This window comes from Engystomops pustulosus, chromosome 4 (assembly GCF_040894005.1).
Source record: "Engystomops pustulosus chromosome 4, aEngPut4.maternal, whole genome shotgun sequence".
In the NCBI taxonomy this organism is placed as follows: Eukaryota; Metazoa; Chordata; class Amphibia; order Anura; family Leptodactylidae; genus Engystomops; species Engystomops pustulosus.
Genome location: NC_092414.1, coordinates 160,989,462 through 161,013,514, shown reverse-complemented (window position 1 = coordinate 161,013,514; position 24,053 = coordinate 160,989,462). Strand labels below are relative to the sequence as shown.

At 41.0% G+C, this 24,053-nt stretch overlaps 1 protein-coding gene across 1 annotated transcript in view; it reads right to left on the bottom strand.

The window, feature by feature from the left end:
- ADAMTSL3 (ADAMTS like 3) overlaps nucleotides 1-24,053 on the bottom strand; it is a 332,874-nt gene that overhangs the window by 51,913 nt on the left and 256,908 nt on the right. The window contains exons 16-18 of the mRNA XM_072148344.1: nucleotides 17,408-17,697; nucleotides 15,159-15,288; nucleotides 1,372-1,567 (exon numbers count right to left, since the gene is read on the bottom strand). Coding sequence (XP_072004445.1) covers nucleotides 1,372-1,567; nucleotides 15,159-15,288; nucleotides 17,408-17,697 — 616 coding nt within the window. The remainder of the gene's footprint in view (nucleotides 1-1,371; nucleotides 1,568-15,158; nucleotides 15,289-17,407; nucleotides 17,698-24,053) is intronic.

The window sequence follows — 24,053 nt, the reverse complement described above, 5'->3', positions numbered from 1 at the left end:
TGTATTATTATGCATTGTTCTGTCTAGGGTAAGTGTTATTATTGTTTGTTTGTTCTAGTATCTGTGTAATTGTATGATCTCTGGTCTACAGTATTATCAATCATCAGGGGTCTGCATTATTAATAATTAGCTGGTTTGTGGTTTATGTTATCAATTGGCTGGTCTGAGGACTGAATGATTAATTAGCTGGTCAGGGATCTGCATTATTATCAATTGTCTGGGGTCTGCATTATTATTTTTGTCTTTTCTAGACTCTCCAGTATTGCATGCTCCAGGGTCTGCATTATTACATGTTGTCTGATCTGGGGCATGTGTTATTTAAGTGCCTAGTCTGGGGTCTGCTTGATTAATAATTAACCAGTCTGGTGTCTGTGTTATTAATTATCTGGTCTGTGTATGAATTAGTTGGCATGGATTATGCATTATTATTCTGAGATGGAGAAAGTTTTATTATCAATACCAGATCTGGGTATTTAATTACTACTGCTGCGTATTTAATCTAATATTTAATTAGTCAATCTAGCAATTTTTGATCATTTTTTAAATTTAATATACCAAGTGTGCGCCTGTCTAAAGGACCATGTGGCAGATTAAGTGTCCCAAGGGCCCTGGGCTGTTCACATGACATGAAATGTCCACAGCAGAGCCCAACTTAACAGAAATGTCCACAGCAGAACCCCCCATTAATGAAATGTCCACAGCAGAGGCCCACTTAAATGAAATGTCCACAGCAGAACCCCCCATTAATGAAATGTCTACTGAAGTGTCCCCTTTTAAAGAAATTTCCACAGCAGAACCCCATTTACAGAATTAGCCACATAAAAGCCCCCCTTTAATGAAATGGCCACAGCATAGCCCCCCTTTAATGAGGTGTCTACAACTAGATGAAGAATTGTTTTTCATGAGAGACGGCATTTAGAATGGTATGGTCGCCAATGTTCTTCTAGAGGAGGAGGTGGATAGGGAGTACAGAGGAGAGAACACTTTTTGTAATTTCTTTTCTTTTTGGATGAGGGGGTGTATAACGAGATAAAGCTCCAATCCTTCCTCTGGAAGAGGAGAAGACGGACCCGAGGAAGAAGACACTGGAGGTGAGTATAGTGGGGTTTTATTTTAAACCTGGTTGATTTTTATATAGGGCAGGCATGGGCCCCTGGGAAGCCGAAGGCCTCGGGTGCCATTCCATACCGCTGATATGAAGACCCTTAGTCCAGGAAGATATGGCACAGATTTGTTTGTTATAGAAGATGCACTGGACTAGAGATTGACAATGTATTCCATAAAAATAGCAACAGACGTCATTTGAATTCACAAAGTCTTATACTCTATATACGATTATATTCTTTTAGTTTGCCTAGGATATGGAAATACCTGTTGCCAGTCCTCTGTGTGCCAAGCTGGGGGGCAGTCAATCTGATTACATGGCTGCAGAGCTGATGGCTTTTTACCTTCACACTCTTGCTCAGGATTATTGCTAGACTCAGTCAGGCCAGAACAGTAGACATCTCTTGTTTGTATCCCAACTCCACATGTAGCTGAGCACCGACTCCAGGACCCTATATGCCATCTGTGTTAATAAAGTGACAAATATTATACAAATGTCAGTAGAGAGGTTAGCCATGGTTTCCTACAATACAATACAACTTTATTGATCCCCTGGGGGAAATTATAAAACTGTCCAAATACTAGGGTCATACCAGCCAAGGGGGCGGTAACCTGTTACATTCATATAGAACACAGAGGCACACCATTAATGAAAATTGAAAGGTTATTACCCCCTTGGCTAGAAAAAGTCAGTTCACATATAAATTATATGTATAAAAAGGTTATGGCCCACATTTATTTAAGCCCCTGCACCAGTTTTCTGTCAGACTTAGCATGTTCTTTACAGTGCAAACTGCTTATACATGCATTTATAAAGTGTCCATGACACATTTGTGTAGCAGCTGCACTATGCCCGACGCAACACAAATTTCTGCACTGAAAGGGGGGCTCCGGTGCACAGACGGAACACTTTTGCACCACTTTTATCATGCAGAGACCTACACACTGCCTGCAGTATGTTAAAGGTGCACCAAAAAAAAGTTGGTGAACTCTGTCAAAGTAGTGCGGGGGGCGACAGATTCATGAAGAACAGGTGCCACAAATCCTAAATCTCGAGCTTATCTTATGAACAGATGGATGGATGTTTACAAACACCAAACTGAGAAGGGGCACAGCAACAATAAAATATGTTAAAGGAAACCTATCACTTGAAGTGGCAGGTATAAGAAGGAAATACCGAGCACCAGCTCAGGGTGAGCTGGTGCCGGAGCTTATTTTTGTTAGTGTTTTAAACCGCTGTATCGTGATGAGGGTTCAACTGCCGATCATGAGAACTGGACCCTGATCTCTCCAGAGACGCATGCTCATCCTGCTGTTCCCATCAATTCTATTGGAGTGCTCAGCCATCTCTTTTTGCTCCCATAGACAGAGAATGGAGCTGCAGGAGATAATTTAGATACTTGGAACAACCCCTTTAAAGGATAACTCTTAAGACCTGCACTGAAATTATATATGCCACTGTTTTCCTGTAAAAAAAACTTAACTTTCTTATGTCTAGATACATTACTCTAAGAATAAACTGTACCTTTAAAGGGAAGGCTAAAAACAAGTCACCAAAACAAAAAGAATAATGATCAGTTACTTTCTTACAACTGACACATCGTCATTTAAGTCAAACTAAAAAAATATTACTATAAGGCTGGTCGGCCCTCGGTGACTCTTCCCTCGTGCTCGTGGATAAGTGTCTAGTTTCAAATGAAAGGAATGATCCCGGCACTTCAAGGTAGGTCAAAAATTAAATGTTTTTTAATTCACAAAATCTCACATGTAATACAGAACATACCGCGAAAACGCGCTTTTCTGCTCCTCCTGAGCCTTCGTCAGCTGATATACTGCCGAATAGTTCAAATTTTTAAAGAAGTAAGTAACCAATGAGTGTGTGGCGCGTCATCCGTCTGCCGCATCATCTGACCGTGACTTCCGGGTCACGAGATCAATGAGTGTGTGGCGCTTCATCCGTCTGCCGCGTCATCTGACCGTGACTTCCGGGTCACGTGATCATGAGTGTGTGGCAACTCATCCGTCTGCCGCGTCATCTGACCGTGACTTCCGGGTCACGGGATCATGAGTGTGTGGCGCATTATCCGTCTGCCACGTCATCTGACCGTGACTTCCGGAAGCCGATGCTCCGGTGCCGATGCGCCACAATCCGATCGTGTGCACAAAAATCCTGGGGCAATTCAGGAAAAATCGTCGCAAATCGGAAATATTTGGGTAACACGTCGGGAAAAGGCAAATCGGGCCCTTAGTAAATGACCCCCCATGTCTTTTTTGTGCACATTTTTTCTGTCTTGTTTGAAACAACAACACAAAACTGGAGCAGACGCTTCTTAAATACATGTGCAAGCTACAAAGATGTACTTTTCAGTGGAAAGTCAGCCACAAAACAGGTGCAGCCATAATAATAGATCTGGTCCCATATCCTATATATAACAGTACTCTACTCATATAGGGAAGAAACACCATTGGCATATGGGCCCCCTATATAACCACACCATTTGTACTACTTTATGTTACACCCCATCATTCTGCAGAAACAAACCCATAAAGGTGCTTTAGGATTGTAGGTGCATTGACTTAGAGGGGTTACACAGTTCTTCCTTCCATTACCACTTCAGCTTATAGATGTTCCTTAGCTTTCAGCTAAAGCCATTTTTGGCAGACTGATGGTGAATGAAAGTACACCCTGTATCTAAGATCTCCTTTCAAATCCCAAGACCACACATGAGCAGCAAAAATGTCTATACATATTTTAGTGTATTTGTAGATGGAAGGTAGTTGATGGAAGAAGGTGAAAACATGTAAAAGAATTTAAACAAAAGATGTTTCCATTTGGACTGAGCTATTGGAAACGTATTCTGAATCGTATAGTATAACATGAAAGTTCTCCAAATGTTATTAGTTAAATAAGACAAACACAAGCATAAAAAAATGTAAACACAGATACAATCAGAACTATAAAGTGTAAACTAAACCAAATTAATGCAGATGGAGGTGACAACATGGTGATGATAAATTTGATACATTTTAATATAATAATCCTGAGATTCTAATAATCAGTCGCTGATGTACAGTTCCTCTTTATTCTTCAAATTATTGTACCCATTGGGGAGGATTTATAAACACACTTGCGCCACAATTCTGGTGGTTTTGCGCCAAAAATGCCTAAATGCCTAATGTCTAAAATACCTTGCACCACAGTTATCAAGGCTTTAAGACCTTTTTTGGCACTTTCCTGACTTGTCCGATAAAGGGGCGTGGTCTTTAAGAGATGGCTGCGGCCTTGTTGAAAAGGGCTGTGGCTTGCGGAAAATCGTCCGAGCACCCAAAATTGTGGCGCACAGTTTAGACCAACTAAAAGTAGGTCTAAAGTAGGAACTAACAGTCTTATGCTCCACCAGAATTCATTATCACAGTGATAAATTTGGCGCAGCAAAAGACAAATGTTTTTCAGCTAGAAACTGGCGGAGCCTGAGACACATTGTTAAATCCCCCCCCCCCATTTTGTGGGGAATATATTAATCTATCCTTCATGGCATACTAAGAGTTGCTTAGTAAATTCGGAAGCAATCTCTTCCAGGTCAGACCAGTTAAGACTAGGTCTAGCCTTGCAGAGATACCAACTATAGTCTCTGCCAGAAAATATGGCAAGCCAGAGCATTCACACCCAAATTAAAAGGCTGTCCCCAGCCCAGCCTGGGCCTTGTCACTCCAAAAGTAGCACACGGGATCAAATTCTGCGTATTTTGTGTGCTATATATAAATAAATGAAATAAAATAATATAAATAAATTCCAACAGAACTGTCAGAAATAGGGCATCACACATGCCATGCCCACCAAAAAAATGGTGGACTAAATGCATAGTAAATTCCACCCATTGACTAAGAAAAATAAAATAACTTTTTTAATGTGCCTGCTCCAGTATACTGAATTTATCATACAAAGTGGGGCGCTGTAATACGTTTCTTACATGGTTACTGTCTTTCCTGCCTAGTTTTTTGCTGCTTAAATTTAGGTTACTAATAATGAGTGTCAATAACCATATTTCCTCTATTTTCTCTCAGATCGTTTGCTGCGGCTATAAAAAAATATTGCAAGCAGTAGTGGGATACTAGGAGGAAACCTTTATGTTCCTCTGCACCTCACTGGGGCCTCTGAAATTGCCTTAGTAAACTTTCCAATGAACCTGTGCATCTTTCTGCTAAATGAATCTGTGCATGTCTAGCTTCTGTAATTGTATTACCATCTGTTTAAGATTACCTTTTATAAAATATCTCAACCCCTTGCTTCCGTCCCTATGTTGCGTTGAAATAATCAAGGTCCATGTTTTACTACATTGCAAATGGTAGTGAATGACCCTTTGTGGCTTTACAGAATTTGGCTATAATATAACTAAAACTTAAATAAGTTCTATACAGTAAATGAAATACATGGGGAAAGTAAGGGGCCTTTTGAATGAAATAGAACTATAGTCTAAATACGTGTCTTGTTGAATTTCCACCTTCAGTGCTTAGTTTCTCCTGACTAAGTTTCTCGGGACGTTGTGTTATTTTATGAAGTAGTACGAGAGAGCATTTGCTATACTTACTGGGTGAAAAATAATGGTAACACGCTGTTTGGCAAGTTCTGTATAAACCAGTCCATGTTTTCCTGAATTGATGTTGTCTGAGAGCAAATTTAATTCTATTAAATAATTTCATGTTTTTATAATGACGTTATTGGTTAAAGCCAACTAGGAAAATGGATGCCCTGTCTGCCACATTATATAGAATCTAATTTAAGAAGACACATCCAAACTATAAAAATCCATCATATTCAGGGTATAATTTTCACTACCTATTAATAGCAATGGTACATTTTGTACAACCATAGTCAATATTGCCAAGATGTTGTAGCTGGTAAGGCCGCTACATGTCTGGTCACTGTTCCCTCTAAACTGGTTCATTTCACCAACTCTTCTTCCGAGTATAATAAACAGTTAATGTTTGTACCCCTGGTGGACATAAGATGTTATTCCCAGGATTTCCAGCCTATGGCAGAGAAAGGAAATATAATCGATATCCGGCAGATACGGCAGAGGAATGGATCGTTTTAAGCATCCATTGTAAATATAGAGCAAGAAAATGGTAATTATAAAGATTCTTGGAGCCCTAAGAAAGAGAATGGATGATAAAATCCCTAGTGGTCTAGAGATGTTAAAAAGGGTTTTCCACCATAAAGATATTGAAGACCCAGCCTCTGCATAAGTCATCAATATTAGAACAACCACCAGTCAGTTGATCCCAGTAGCCTCCAGCACTTATATACCTGCAGATGGAATCAGCTGATTGTAGGGGTCCCGAGTGTAGGATCTCACCCTGTCTAATTTAGATGACCTATCATATTATTGATGTTTTTAATACCCTTTTATGGTTTTAAAGTAAGAATCACCACAAAAATCATAGGAGTCTAAATCAGAGAAGCGGTTTCTGAAAGCCAAACTGCAGTTATTAATACACAATACACTCCTCTCTAACTTATTAAGGGGACCAAGACTGGGGTTGTTTCCCTCTATTGGAGAATGAAACATATGGCAAAAGGTTGGCAACCCTCTAAAACATACCTCCCAACAGTCCAAGAGTCCACATTACAGTTTCGGATTTATGGGTCTGTCCCGCTGTCCAGGAAGGGTGGGTTCTATGTTATTGGTCTTGACTGCAAAGGTGAAGCAGAGAAATATCTGCTGCCCACTCCATCATTGTGCTACTGCCGTGGCTGTGCTAGGCTCATGTAGACATGAGGTGAGAACACCATTGCACTTGCCAGCTTCAGACCTGTGCACTACATCCGAGAATTAGAGAAGAGAGCTGCTAAGGGGGGTCGGGGAGGGTGAATATCTAATTTTATTTTGTTTATTTTTTTTAATTACCGTATATACTCGAGTATAAGCCGACCCGAGTATAAGCCGAGACCCCTAATTTCAACACAAAAAACTGGGACAACCTATTGACTCGAGTATAAGCCGAGGGTGGGAAATGCATTGGTTACAGCCTCCCAGTATATAGTCTGCCAGCCCCTGTAGCATACAGCCTGCCCAACCCCTGTAGCATACAGCCTGCCCAGCCCCTGTAGTAGGAAAAAAAATAACACTGTACTCATCTTTCCGACGTCCCCCATAGGTCCTCTTCTGTCTCAGACTGTCTCAGACAGAAGAGGACCTATGGGTGACGTCAGAAAGGTGAGTTTTGTCTTTATGTTTTTAGTTGACTCGAGTATAAGCCGAGTTAGGGGTTTTGAGCACAAATTTTGTGCTGAAAAACTAGGCTTATACTCGAGTATATAAGGTACTGCAAAAATAGAAGAAAGGGTAGGGAGGGAGCTATACAATGGGGTCATTATAAATGAGGGTATAAGTTGATGCTACAGAAGGTGACATTATAACACTGAATCCATATACTTCAACAAATAATGGGGTACGTTAGCTGCCTGCAGCTATGTTTATGGTGATCACAGAACAAAAAGAGGAAGACCATGGAGATGGCTAGTCCATTCTTTTCTGTTAGATCGGTCACACTCACAGGTTGATTGTTTTCTGGAATGCTCAGAGGTTATAAAAATAAGGTCTTCTTAAAAATAAAGGGATGTCTAAATAGTGGATGGGCAAGTCACACCCACAAAATGTAGAAAGGATGTCAAAATGTGTAACTACTCTGTTAACTCCAAACTTTTTCCTAATATAATATCATATTAATGATGAATTACCCGTATATACTCGAGTATAAGCTGACCCAAGTATAAGCCGAGGCCCCTAATTTTACCACAAAAACCTAGTAAAACCTATATTTTTTACTCTATTATAAGCCGAGTTTGGGTTTTCAGCACATTTTTTGTGCTTAAAAACTAGGCTTATACTCGAGTATATATGGTAATTGCCTCTAAAGACCTGGAAGAGGCCAATTACTTGTCATCATCTGGGGCATACAGCAGCAGGGTAAAGCCATGCTACAAAGATTAAATACATTCAGTAAAATATTATACTTTTTGAAATTTCTCTTATAGATTACATCATGTATTCATATACATAACAGTGGTTACAATTACAATAAAAAATAAAAATACACAGCCAAGGAGAGAGAAAATTCAACAATGAATAAAACAATTGTTTCATTTCCCTGCTCCAGAACGCAGATATTATGGAAGAAAAAAAAGCCGTCATAAACTGCTACACAATTCTCACGCAACTCAAAACAAAGACATGAAGGAAGGAAAGAAAGAAACATTCAGAGGTTATTACCTAACAGCAAAAAGCATTAGTCTGTGGCAAAACCTGAGAAATGATTATGAAACCAACATGAAATCTTCCTTCAGGTTCAATATGAAACAATTTCCTGAATCATTATTAAAAAGACCCTTTCTGACTCCTGGCTCGAGAAGATAGACGTCTGTTGCCAGGGTAGAGTGAAGGATTGCCCCGATGCTTGGACACATTGCACACCATTATATTACATCCAAGACTTCAAGTTCTAAAATAGCCGAAACACAGGGAACATGAAACCTGTTAAATGCCTCAAAGCCTTAAAGAGGTGACCGTCATCACATCTTCTGCCCCATTAGTCATGCTCAACTAGACTAAAATATTGAAGTGGATTTCTACACTTTATCATACTTTTACAACTCTTCTAGAATTTCCCACTTCTGGCATCTGATATTGGAATACTATGACCTGTTCATTATGTGTCTGCCAGATGTAGTAGGTGTAAGGAATGCTGATTAATCTGGAACATAAAACGGGTCAATAAAGAATTCAGGTCTTTAAGCTCTAACTTCTTATAAAGGGTGGGGTGGGGGTAGCAAAAAATCTTTCATACTAAATCAGTAGATCTTTATATAGGTATGATGGGACTGTGATGACAATGAATTATTGTCTTGTAAGGGATATTACAAACCGTATTGATAGCTAAGTAGGTGTAAACACAAAAGGACAGGACAATAGCGATAGGCTCTACTCTAATGAATAGAATGTTATTATTAAATATCATAATAGTATATTTGTAAAGGCAGATTTTTTGTGTTTTTTTTGGTCTCTCTTTTTTAACCTGAATAATTGTGTTTTCATGTATTGGTTATGTGCATTAGAACAAATAATAACCTCAATAATTCATGGTAGTTAATTGGATATTTGTGGGATCTAACCACTGGGCCCTGCACTAATGTACCGATAGCTCCGTCCTCTGACCACTGCTAGGTATACCTATATTTTTCTAATATTAGATGGTCAATCTGAGACCGGGTGTTAGCCTAAAGATAGACCATTAACCCCATAGCGCAATAAGAAGTAACCTTACGTCTTGCTGCGCATGGGGGAGTATGAAGAGGGCTCACGGGCTGAGCCCTCTTCATACTCACTGGGCATTTGCTTCAGTACCCGCTCCTGGCGGCATTAAAGAGCCTGCGGCGCGTGGGCACCGCCATCTTGGTTCCGATCGTCGCTCCCCGTGCCTTCATCGGGGAGCGCCGATCCATTGCCATGACAGCCTCGGATCACACAAAGATCCGAGGCTATCATGATCTAGGCTATTTATTACAATGTGCGATTTGCACATTGTAATAGATGGTGTGCAAAATCCCCATATACTGCCACACTGTAGTATGGCAGGATATGGTAGGATCAATCAGACAACCTAGGGTTAAAGTACCTTAGGGAGTCTGAAAAATAGTAAAAAAAATAAATGAAAAAAAGTAAAAAAAAAAAATTATATTAAAAAAACATAAAAATTCAAATCACCCCCCCCTTTCCCTAGAACTGATATAAATAAACAGTAAAAATCATACACACATTAGGTATCACCGCGTTCAAAAATGCCCGATCTATAAATATATAATAACCATTTTTTACTGCGTTTAACCTCGTAACGCAAAATAGCGCACAAAGTTGCAAATGGCATTTTTTTGCCATTTTGAAAAATAGAAAAAATTCTATAAAAAGTGATCAAAAGGTCGTACAGTGCTAAAAATAAAAGCATTGAAAACGTCATCAAATATTGCAAAAAATGATACCACCCACAGCTCTGTACACTAAAGTATTAGCGCAAGAAGATGGCAAAATGAAGAATTTTTAATCCTTCTGTACAGGAGGTTTTAATTTTTGTAAATGTATGAAAACATTTAAAAACCTATACAAATTTGGTATCCCTGTGATCGTACTGACCCAATGAATGAAATAGACCTGTCATTTGGGGCGCACAGTGAAAGCTGTAAAAACCAAGCCCACAAGAAATGGCGCAAATGTGTTTTTTCATCATTTTCACATCCCAGTACATAGCATGGAATATTGAATACTACCACTACGAAGTGCTATTTGTTACGCAGAAAATAAGCCGTCACACAGCTCTTTACATGGAAAAATAATAAAGTTACAGATTTTTGAATGTGGGAAGTGAAAAATAAAAACACAAAAACGAAAAAGGGCCTGGTCCTTAAGGGGTTAATTACCAGACTTGGAGATCGCCTATAGGTATTTCTTAAAAGTGGAAAAAAGATTGTATCTACAGAGCGTAATCCATGAAAACAACATGAAACAAAAGACCAATGATATATAAACACCCAGTAACAAAAGACTTCTAAGCAGCTACTCTGACACAAATGAATGTACAGATCTATAGCATTGTTTACATCTCTGTGCACCATGTAAAAGGTCCTATTCAGACATCCTACTCCTTCCAATGCAGGTTCATGGATCTTATGTTACTTTCAAGAATGCACCTCTCAGACGTTTCCACTTTCTTGCTTTGTCTATATCTAGTTCCTGTTTGGAAAAGTAATGTACTTCTAAACTACTTATAATCAACAACATGGTTAAAAGACTTCCCCATACAGGAGACGCTCATGACTTGCTTTGTTCTGGCATGCCCTATATACTACACTGTATTACTAGACTAATAGGGTTTCCAAGCTCGCCAACACAGGGTAACATATCAGCACAGCCCATATAATCTTATGCAATGCAATATTCTAGTGTAAATGGGATAACTGCTTGTGAAAGATTTTACATTTGCTTGGAAATATGTCTGAATTGTGGCTGATTGTTACTTATTAATGTCATGGTTGTCCAACAAAAAACAATTATATAGCATGGTGTGAATTAAGTACATTTTTGGGTATAAACAGCATACAAATGATCTCAAAAGTCACATTGAGATTTTTGACTGCTAAAAAGTTGCACAGGACTATTGCCGCCACTTTACGATTCTGGAGTTAAAGGGGTATTCTCATCTGGGCACTTACATTCAGTTTCATTAATCTGCCATATATAAACATTTCTTCAATTGGATGTTATTAAAAAAAATGTTCCTGTGTGAAGATAATTTATCATAAATGTAACCATGTTGTCCCTTAGAAACGCGATTTCTTCCTCGGATACGGCCACCTCTGATGGATTGAGTGCACAAAGAAACAAAAGGTTATTGTATATAAAATGTCCAGGAGTTACTACATGTCCTACAGCCGTCCTGTGGTAATGACCACTGAATCCTGGTGGTTTGGCAGGACTCTATAGCGCAAGTCTGGCCACCGCTGCCAGAGTATGACGTGATCGTATCCGAGGAAGCTATCTGGTTTCTAAGGGACAGAATGACTACATTTATGAGAAATTATCTTCACACAGGAACATTATTTTTAATAACATCCAATTGAAAAAATGTTTACATATGGCAAATTAATTTAATTAAATGTATATGCCCAGATGGGAATACCCCTTTAACACAGAACAACTGTTAGTGCAAAGTCAGATTCATGAGTCAGACCTGAGACCTAGGACTTTTCAAATAAGTAGTATAAAAATTGCTAAGTCAATGCAGTCCTCTGCTGATGTATGTACTGGGACTTTTGAATATTTTTTGTCTTTTTTGACAGCAAGTAGAGCATAAGAACATTTATTAAAGGGCCAAAGCCACTTTAATAAATTGGACGGGCAGCAGAGCTCCAAAGACAGACATAGGGGGTTACTTGTCTTATCTCTGATGTCTGTTCCATCTGCTACTGTGGTAATTTATCAATCTCACTTCTTTGTGTTAAATGTTTTTTTTCAGATCTCTTTTTGAGACATTTGTTACAAATGCCTCAAAAATGCCACACAAATGTCTAAATTCATTTGATTCCATTTTCTAAGTTTTCCTTATTTATGGTTTTGTCTGGAGATTTTTGCGTCCAAAAATGTCAAAAATTTTAGACAATTTGAAATGTCAATTTGCACCATTTAGCACATCTTGAGTAGAAAATATATTTGTATTATTGACAATAAACAAATATCCGTTGGACAATTCAAAATGTCCTCAAAAAGGCACAAAAATTGCAATGTGCCAAAAAGAGTCTTAAAAAAAGACAGAAAAAAGGAAGAAAAATAAAAATAAATGACCCCCTTAGAGTTGTCCCAATGAGTTGGCCTAATGATAAAATACCCCCATGGTGTGTAATTGCAAAGTACTTTAGTACTAAAACATGACCTGTGGCCACTAGCTTCTCCACTCATTGCTGCCTAATGGTCTCTGGGTCCAAATGTAGGGCATGTGTGCACTCCCTATCTATTTGAGGAAACATGATGATGCCCAGAAATAATCCCCAACAAATCTCCTCTGCCCTTAAGTCAGTGATTTTCAACCTTTTTTGAGCCACGGCACACTTTTTATACTTAGAAAATCTTGGGGCACACCAACAACCAAAATAGCACAAAATGACACTAAAACAGTCCTAAAAGACCTCCCTTTACTAATAAAAAACCCCTAGCGGCCTCCCTTTACTAATAAAAAAAACCCTAGCGGCCTCCCTTTACTAATAAAAAACCCCTAGCGGCCTCCCTTTACTAATAAAAACCCCCTAGCGGCCTCCCTTTACTAATTAAAAGACCCTAGCGGCCTCCCTTTACTAATTAAAAGACCCTAGCGGCCTCCCTTTACTAATTAAAAGACCCTAGCGGCCTCTCTTTACTAATTAAAAGACCCTAGCAGCCTCCCTTTACTAATTAAGAGCCCCTAGCGGCCTCCCTTTACTAATTAAAAGACCCTAGCGGCCTCCCTTTACTAATTAAAAGACCCTAGCGGCCTCCCTTTACTAATTAAAAGACCCTAGCGGCCTCCCTTTACTAATTAAAAGACCCTAGCGGCCTCCCTTTACTAATTAAAAGACCCTAGAGGCCCCCCTTTACTAATTAAGAGCCCCTAGCGGCCTCCCTTTACTAATTAAAAGACCCTAGCGACCTCCCTTTACTAATTAAAAGACCCTAGGAGCCTCCCTTTACTAATTAAGAGCCCCTAGCAGCCTCCCTTTACTAATTAAAAGACCCTAGCGACCTCCCTTTACTAATTAAAAGACCCTAGGAGCCTCCCTTTACTAATTAAGAGCCCCTAGCAGCCTCCCTTTACTAATTAAAAGGCCCTAGAGGCCTCCCTTTACTAATTAAAAGGCCCTAGAGGCCTCCCTTTACTAATTAAAAGGCCCTAGAGGCCTCCCTTTACTAATTAAAATGTCTTAGAGGCCTCCCTTTACTAATTAAAAGGCCCTAGAGGCCCCCCTTTACTAATTAAAAGGCCCTAGAGGCCCCCCTTTACTAATTAAAAGGCCCTAGAGGCCCCCCTTTACTAATTAAAAGGCCCTAGAGGCCTCCCTTTACTAATTAAAAGGCCCTAGAGGCCCCCCTTTACTAATTAAAAGGCCCTAGAGGCCTCCCTTTACTAATTAAAATGCCCTAGAGGCCCCCTTTACTAATTAAAAGGCCCTAGAGGCCCCCCTTTACTAATTAAAAGGCCCTAGAGGCCCCCCTTAACTAATTAAAAGGCCCTAGAGGCCCCCCTTAACTAATAAAAAGCCCCAGCCTCCGTTTACTAATAAAAAAAGACCCTAGCTTCCTTCCCTATACAAATAATAACCTTATATACTTACCCTTGATGTGTTCTTCCGCGTACCTTCACTCCTAATGGCGATCCGCTCACCTTCTGTAGCTCCTGCACCGCACGCCTCTGGTCACGTGACTTATGCGACCTGACGTCAGGTAGCGTCAGTCACGTGACATGGGCCGCGCAGTGCAGGAGCTACAGAAGATGGGCGGATCGCCGACGCGGGGCTTGTAGGTAAGTATGGGGGCAGAAACACGGGGGCGCAGCGGCACAGCTACACAGGGGCACCATAGTTCGGGGAACTTTCCCCGCGGCACACTCAACACAGGTTGAAAATCACTGCCTTAAGGTAATACTCTACTGTTACATGCCCAGTGAGACAGTATTATAGTTTCTGTGCACGTGTGCTAAGTTTCTTGTCCTCCATTTGTTTCGGTATCTAAACATGTTCTTTCTGCCCCATCTTCTGCCAGTTGTACTGTTTAAACAGAACACTGTCTACTGACTTTGGTGTCACTTAGTGCAGCAAAGAACATATTACTGTATAGGGGTTAAAGGGTGAATACCAAGGGGGCGACTTGAATAACAGAAGTGGAGTATTCATAAGCCAAACTAGTTCAGTGGCACAGCATGTTCACATTTACTGCAATACAATTAAGAAGTAGGTTTACGTAAAACCGTTTCATTTTACTTCTTAATTTCTTGAGTGTTTTGTACAGAACATTGTACCTGGAAATCAAAATATTCTAGGTTTTAATATACTGCCAAATTCTTAGCGCTGGCCCTTAGGTTTTAGTTGCAGCTATTATTTCATTTTATAAAAAAGGTAAATGTAGTTGGTCCAAGAGTATGAGGCCAACAGAGGATTTTATTGTGAGGGAGCACACTCAAAATAAATAAACCTCCAGCCACATATTCATAACAAGGTTTCTATCATTTCACATATTGTCCCATTGATTTGCTCTAAACTGGACTCTTTTTTTTTTGGATGGGGCCTGACTACACTAAACCATACTATTTGTGCAACACACAACCATTAATATCCTATGACATTGTGTATCGGTTTCCTAATCTGGGGGTTAAAATCATCAGATATGAATAAGATAAACTCATCAGTCCAAGGATTTTGCTTACACTATAAATTATGTCATTCAGACCAAGTGATGCCCCCCCCCTGCAGACAGTACCTTGGAGGGCACAGCTTGGTATTACAGGCTCTGTTCATTGCAGGTGGCTGCATTGAGCTGTCACACAGAGAGTTGTTCACAATTCGCTTCGTCTGGATATGGAGACAGGCGGCTATGGCTTCTTGTCTACCTAGATAAAAAGAATACAAATAACTCCATAAATAATGAAGGAAAAAATAATCAGTCATTTAAGAATGAAGGGACGTAAATCCCATTTGTACTGCATTTTGGATAAATTAGAACCTCTTGTACCAAGATTAACAATTTTGATCCATGTTGAGCCCTTTGGCTAAATTCCCCACTATCTTATCAGCAAAAAAGTTAAAGTTATTTCTATAAAAAAACTAATAATTGGTTTTTAAGGAACAACTGGTTCCCTTGAGCCACTCTGTTCACAACCCCTTATATATGAAAGTGTATGAAAGATAAATCAGGACATTTATTCTTCATCAGTCCCCTAATATAGCTATGCACATACTAGGTATTTATTTTATTATTACTGTACCCTAATCTGTCATTCAGTCACTACCAATCGAACACGGTGACATCTGTAGCTGCAAAATGTATATTTAGAGCAATATGGAATTTGTCCCTATGATTTTGGGGATTCATTGGGATGGAATTATCAGAAGCAAAAATAAGCACTCATAGCTTATCATACATTTGGGAAATCGGGGGTGGGGGGGGACTTTTTATCTTCCATTATCTGCATTGGATTTGACATGCTCATGTGACCAATCATATCAGAAGAGAGAATTTGCTGTACTTATCTAAATACAGACTCAATGGGGCACATCCACGTAGATCCTGCGCCTGATATCCTGCATGTGTCGCTCCCCACTCAGGTCCGCTGAAGTTCAGCTTCTTCTTCCTGGTGCATGTAAGTGCTTTGCTTGCGACACAAATTTGAATGTTAAATCCCGAACTTAGTCCGAATCCGTGGGATCATCCGATGGCCCACTTCCGCGTGAAAGCCGGCTTGATTGCGACACAATCCGATCGCGTGCGACACAATCCCCAGTGCGATTGTGGCCCACTTCCGCGTGAAAGCCGGCTTGATTGCGACACAATCCGATCGCGTGCGACACAATCCCCAGTGCGATCCCAGAAAAGTCGGGGATCCCAACGAAAATGCGGCCACGGGACCCTTAGTAAATAAGCCCCAATGTGCTAAATAAATGCCTGTGCACATTCCAAATATGTACTGTGTTTATCTAAATACAGACTCACACATTTCAAATACGCTTGACATCAATGTCATTGAGCACTATATCCATGGGAGCAATTAACGCTCTGAGTAGCTCCTATCTTATGATACTGAGGATTAATTCTGAATTCACAGATTATTCTAAAACACTAAGGCATAATGTGTCTTTGAGGAGGTACTCCCATTTCAGCAAATTATTGTAATTGTTTTTATGATAAAAAGTTATAAAATTTTCAAATATACTTACTGTAATTCCTCACAGTTTTATAGATCTCTGCTTGCTGTCATTCTATTGAAAGTTTCTACTATGTTTTCTACTAGTGGACAGAAATTTGACCATGGTCACACAGGTGCATGGCTCATTATACCACAGACAGTAATCAGAGCTGTGTGATATAATGAGCCATGCACCTGTGTGACCATGGTCAGATTTCTATCCACTAGTAGTAAACAGAGAAGCTTTCTATAGAATGACAGCAAGCAATCAGGGAAACTGTGAGGAATTGATACAGAAAGTATATTGGAAAATTGTATAACTTTTCATGATAAAAGGAATGACATTCATCTTCTGTAATGGGAATACCCCTTTAACTTTTTGTTTTTGTTGAGCGCAACCCACAGTATATTTCTTTACTTAATTTTATTAAATTAAAACTTATGTCTTATAATGGCAATGGGCTTTTTCGACTGCTTTTGGGGGCTTATTGTAAATTTAAAATCATGTGACCAATAGACACTGATCCTCCATACACACGGATACTTGGCTTGGCGTATTGTGCATGTGTTCTTAAAAGAAGAGTAATCTTGTACCAGACACCTATGTGGTATGTGGTTTGCTTTCCTTCAGAAGGAAAGGATCAGGAATGTTAAAAAACAACGGCCTTCTTTCCATTATATGTGTAACACGTTGGTCTAGTCACCCAATGGTCCATATCAATTTTCAAGTAGTCATATCAGGTTAGCAAACATTACCCAGATTTAGATCAGGTAAAGTCATAAAGTAGACATTTCTTTACATAGGATCATGAAACTATGACTCTACCTCCGGAACAACTGCTAGAGCAGGCTGTGAAGCCGATATACTCCCAGTCATACATCTCCTCCGAATCCTGCTCTTGTGCTGGAAGCTCCACAGCTTGGTCCACTGCTTCACCATGACATGGCGGGAGATAACATGCTCGATCTACAATAGGTTTTTCCTCTTCACATTCTTCTTCTGGCAATTCTAATTCGGTCTGAGTAAATGTCAGTAATATACGGCACTTGACTTCCCTCACTTGTACACCACGACCACAGGTGACACTGCAGGGTGACCAGGCTTCTGGGATGAACCTGTAAGGATTGATTTTACAGAATTAAATTCACGCACAATATTTCACGCACTTTACCTACAATGATATTATAAAATCTTTATCCTGTTTATATTCTTTTATCAGCTATACCTATATATAAAAGTAACATTTTGTCCAATTATTCCTGTTCAAAATCTATCTTATTGTTATAGTGCTATTGGTCTTATAGTAGCCATGTAAATACATGGTCAGATGAGGAATGTACAGTAAATAGGTCTGTAGCACCCTCTGCAGATAGTTAGGTAGGTTCTTAAAGTAACTAACTGATGATAATAGGTGCAACATAGGGTCCAAAGAATTTACTGAAAGGGGTTTTCCCATCAGGGCATTCACATTTAATTTAATTCATCTGCCATATATAAATAATTTTTCAATTGGATGTTACCGTATATACTCGAGTATAAGCTGACCCAAGTATAAGCTGAGGTAGCTAATTTTAACACAAAAGCTGGAAAAAACAATTGACTCGAGTATAAGCCGAGGGTAGTAAATGCATCGGTCCCAGTCTGCCCCAGTATACAGCCAGTACATGCCCCCCAGTATACAGCCTGCAGCCCCTGCCCCCCAAATATATGATCTGCAGCCCCTGCCCCCCAGTATATATAGCCTGCAGCCCCTGTCCCCCAGTATATAGCCTGCAGCCCCTGCCCCCCAGTATATAGTCTGCAGCCCCTGCCCGCCAGTATACAGCCTGCAGCCCCTGCCCGCCAGTATACAGCCTGCAGCCCCTGCTCCCAGTATACAGCCTGCAGCCCCTGCCCCCCAGTATACAGCCTGCAGCCCCTGCTCCCAGTATACAGCCTGCAGCCCCTGTCCCCCAGTATACAGCCAGCAGTCCCCTGTCCCTAGAATACAGCCTGTAGCCCCTGTCTCTAGCATACAGCCTGAAGCCCCCTGTCCCTAGTATACAGCCTGCGACCCCCAGTATACAGCCCCTCACGAGGAATGCCCAGCCTATAAGAAATAAACAAGTATACTCACCTTCCGACGCCCCCCCGGTAGGTCCTCTTCTGTCCATCGATGTTCTGGCTCCGGCCCCCTCACTCTGTGTGGTGCCATCACTCAAACTGTGAGGTCAGCAGCTCGCTGATCTTCTAGTGTGTGTGCCACCATCGCCATAGCTATTTGATATATGGACCATTCTTTTGACCTTGCTCATTTGCCAATTTTTTGCCTGTTTTTTTGGTGCCACACATTAGCGTTCCCTGTCACTAACACTGTCACTAACAAGTGTTAGTCGATGATCCCTGTCTGTAAAGTCCATATGCCCATATGGGGGTAAATGCTAGGATATTACTTCAAAAATTTAGTGAGTCATATATTAACTTCAGTAGTAAGGTAATAGACTTCATAATCATGAACAGTTTATAATAATCACATATCACGGGTTGTAGTTTTTACCTCTTTGAGATATGAAGTGATGACATTAAATTCTTTAATTTCTATGTCATTGTATTCTAGCCGCAAAAAGCAATTCCCTAAGTCCATTTCAATCACCTCTCTCGATCAATGATGTATGGAAGAAATGAAGAGCCCCTTACATGCTATATCTCTTTTTTTATTACTATAGTATTGAAAAATAATTGGAAAATAATACAGAGGGCTGTTAAACCCTTGTGTAACATAGAGGACTCGGGGGGCAGCATGTGAAATCATGATGGGTTTCAACTGTCATCACATTCCACAACTAAAAACAAAAAAGGGTCAGGATCACATTTTTCTTGGCTCTGCTCTTCCAGCGAGTCGTATTATATTCTGCCAGCAGAAAAAAAATCCTCTCTGAATGTTGCACAGTTATATAAATGTAGGACACTAGCCGTGGTAGACCGCAAAGGCCAAGGTATTTATCTAGCACGAGGCTGGTTTGGCAATGCTTGAGCCTGTGCTTTGGACTAGAGCCGTACTTATTCCTATGCTGCTCATAGCCACACAACAGGACCAGCTCTAGACAGATGTAATGTACTGTGTCCATGTTCTGAAATTACAGCTGATGCTGAGGCACGGCAGCATAACTCTATCCAAAATGAGAGATACCTTCTCCAAGACATAGGTAGCTACACAATTTTGTCTGGCACCCAGACGATACATTTAGGATAATGATTTAATTCACTTAAATAAGTGATAAAAATGGAAACATTAAATGGATAGATTAATACATCTGGTAGGCATGTGATCCTCTGAAACTATTATTACTTATCATTGAATAAGCAACAAGACATCCGGTAGAGCTGCACCCGAATATACATATAGGGCGAGGGCTTTGAGGGTCACAATTACACTAGAGCTAGACTATCCCAAGTAATGCAAACACAGAAAATACTTAGCACTCTCTAAGAAAATCTACCATCAGAATCGATCATGGTAAATCAGGGGCACTTACTCATAGATCCCGGCACTTTGACTGTGGCTATCTTCCTAAATCTATTATCCATGGCCTACTTTCTTCTAAAATAAATTTTCTAAATTTTGGTGTTGAGCCTGAAGGACTCTGGGGGTGTTTCCAGATCCGCTCAATGATTTTTCACTGTTTATTACAATGAGCAGAGCAGGTCAGTATGCTGCACTGGAGGGCTCTGTAAACACCCCCTCAGAGCCCCTCAAGCTCATTAGCATAATTGCAAAAGTTTAGTTTAGAATGAAGGAGGCCATGGATAACAAATATAAGAACATTGCCACAGTCTGGTGCCTGGATCTATGAGAAAGTGTCCCTGGTTTATCCATGCTTAATTTTAGTGGTAGATTTCCTTTAAAGGACACCTGTCATCAGGTCTGTGTCACTAGTCCTGTCACTACTACCTGTTGGAGCAGCTCACAAGGATCCCATCCCAGCCTTTATCTAGTTATTTCATACATTATTCATTGTAAAATCACATATTTTTTATCAAGTAAATGAGGCTGGTCACATGGTCAGAGGCAGTGATGTTACCCCTGTTACCCCTCCCCTCTCCTCCCCCTGCTCATGTCTGTGTGTAATGTATAGTAAAGTATTGCTGGTATCAGTGCTGCATCTGCTGACATGCTGCATCCTCCTAATACACAGGTGAGAGACATAGACATCAGCTACACATGAATCTGACATGTTCTGCTGTAACATGGCTGCCTGGAGCTGCTGTATCTCTCCTAAACACACACACACATGCACACACAGGCTGCAGGGGGCGTGGCCACCAGCACCAGGAAGCACATCATTATACAGCCTCACTCCATTACACAGGCTGTCAGTCAAGCACTGGGGGTGTGGCTGTGCCTCCCACTCATGAATAGAGTGGACAGCTTGAATATGCTAATGCTTCATTGGACATTTCACAGGTCATTTGCATACAGCTTTAGGACCTCATTGCTTAAGTTTACAGGCATGTAGAGGGACAATGAAGGGATAGAGGCAATACTCTCTAATGGCAGTTTATGAAAATATATTTAGTTTAGGGGGTTATTTTGCATGACGGGTTCTCTTTAAGGTGAATTTCCACAAAATTGTCCTTTAAGTGGACAATATTGCTTCATGTTTCTAATGGACATTAGAAATGTGTTTTTCCCCACTTGCATGTTGTTTTATCATCCCAAAGTGTTTTTTTTTTTTGCAAATAGCATGCTGTTCAGTCTTGGAAGCCTCACATAAAGCAAGACATTACTTAAAATGCACAACTGTGTAAATGGAAGTACGTGTGATACTTTGGGGATCTCCATTGAAAACCTGAAAATTCACATCTGAATTCCTGTTTTGAAACAAAATAGTTTCTTGTGACATCTTACATGACATTTATCATAGCCACTATTTAGACATTTAGGGCACATTTACTAAGGGTCCCGTGGCCGCATTTTCATTGGGTTTGGCAAATTTTTCCGTTTTGCGCTGAATTACCCTGGGTTTTCGGCGCACGAGATTGGATTGTGGCACATTGGCGCCGGCTTGCATGCAACACAAATTGGGGGCATGGCCGTCGGACAACCTGTGGAATTTAACTTTCAAAATTGTATCGCAAGACACGCACTTACATGCACCGGGAAGTAGATGGTGAACTCCGGCGGACCTGAGCGCCACATGCAGGAAATTGGACGTACAATCTTCGTGAATTGCGGCCGCTCCGAATCCTCGTCGGACATTCTGGATCGGTAGCGTCAACCGGATGGGTAAGTAAATGTGCCCCATGGAGACAGTAGGGGGAATATATCATACATTTGTGCATAATGTGTCAGCAAATGATCCAAACCTGCAGGATCTATCTGGAGGTTCAATGTGCCTTATAGATATCCGGTGGCATGGACGCCATTCAATCAGGAGCTCAGCTCAGTTCCATGCCAGATGGTGCACATAATGGCTGTTACCAAAAAGTTATCTGATCATATGGCTATCTTTGCCCTAAGTACTACAGAGAAGTTTCAAAAAAGATAAGGTGACTTGAGGCTGGATATAAAACTGAATGTGAAAGCATACAGTTGGTACAGGTGATAACAGTAACCTTTGTTATGCATTTTTCATATTTTATTTTTTCTTCCTTTATAGTTAGTAGTGTTTCTTAAAGCGATCTCAAGTCCATACCAGGCCCGGCGCCAGCACCCGGCTAACCCGGGCAAGTGCCGGGGCCCCGGGTACTGGAGGGGCCCACTGGGGTCCCCGGATCTCCCCGGGTCAGCAGGACATCTGCCCCGCTGCCCGGGAGGTTCCTTCCCTCTCTCATCGCGATCTGTGTCCTCCGGACACAGATCGTGATGAGAACATGTGCAGCCACTCACTGCTTTCCCCGGCCGGAGCTGCAGCATGAGAGGTTGAAGGAGCTGTGATGACGTCATGGTCACATGACATGTTGGGGAAAGCAGTGACCACACAGAGAGACCTGCATCAGTGAGGTGAGGGGGAGACTTACAGGGGCCAGGGAATATACAGGAAGAGGGGGGGCAGAGTGTATACAGGAGGAGGGGGGCAGTGTGTATACAGGAGGAGGGGGGGCAGTGTGTATACAGGAGGAGGAGGGGGCAGTGTGTATACAGGGGGAGGGGGGCAGTGTGTATACAGGAGGAGGGGGGCAGTGTGTATACAGGAGGAGGGGGGGCAGTGTGTATACAGGAGGAGGAGGGGGCAGTGTGTATACAGGAGGAGGGGGCAGTGTGTATACAGGAGGAGGGGGGGCACTGTGTATACAGGATGAGGGGGGCACTGTGTATACAGGAGGAGGGGGCACTGTGTATACAGGGGGAGGGGTGGCAGTGTGTATACAGGAGGAGGGGGGCAGTGTGTATACAGGAGGAGGGGGGGCAGTGTGTATACAGGAGGGGGGGCAGTGTGTATACAGGAGTAGGGGCAGTGTGTATACAGGAGGAGGGGGGCACTGTGTATACAGGAGGAGAGGGGCACTGTGTATACAGGAGGAGGGGTGGCAGTGTGTATACAGGGGGAGGGGTGGCAGTGCGTATACAGGGGGAGGAGAGGCAGTGTGTATACAGGAGGGGGAATGTGTACACGGGGATGGGGGGTGCAGTGTGTTTACTAGAGGGCGGCCCATAAAGGGGCCCACTAGAGCTCTGTCGCCCAGGGGCCCACTAAAGCCTGGAGCCGGCCCTGGTCCATACAAAGTAGGTTAATAAAGAAAGGAGGCTAAGTTGGACTCCTTACATACCTTGAGTATAGTTCACTTCATCATTGAGATTTTTAAGTAGATATGTTAAGTGTATTCAGTGACCATCTGTAAGGAGTTATGTTACTGGAAACTGTCAATTTCTTTCAGCAATCTGTGTGAGAAAGCTGATTTATACACACTACAATAAGCAAGAAGAAAGGGAAAAGAAAAAAGAAGGAAAACATTTTTTCTTTAATAATTTAATTTATATATTTTAAGTATATTTTAACATTTTGCCTTCTTTTTTCCTTAAAATACAAAGCCAGTATGTATTGTTTATTTACAGGTGACTTGAAAGTTATATCATTTTTAACTACTTTCTCCATTTTCTGAAATGTTTGTACAACTTGTGGGAAAATTGCAATTTTTGTTTATATGTGGAATAAATATATATGTAAAGTGGCCTACGCAGTAGAGGCAGTCATAAATTCTCTGATCTTATTTTGACCGCTGTTTTCTCCGTGAATCCTCCTTACCAGTTAACACAGCTGTGTTGACTCATGAATGGCCATGTCCAAATAAAAGTCTGCAAAAGGGCCGTCTAACTGCAAGTGATCAAGTAGTGAACAATGAAGGGTCATCAGGCGGACAGGCAAATAGAATTGAACTTAATGTCTAAAAATGTAATGTTTGTAACTGTTATTGAAGGCTTTAAGAATTTTGATGTATTAAATATTAACTGAAAAATTCAAATTTAAATTATACATTCAAAACTGAAACT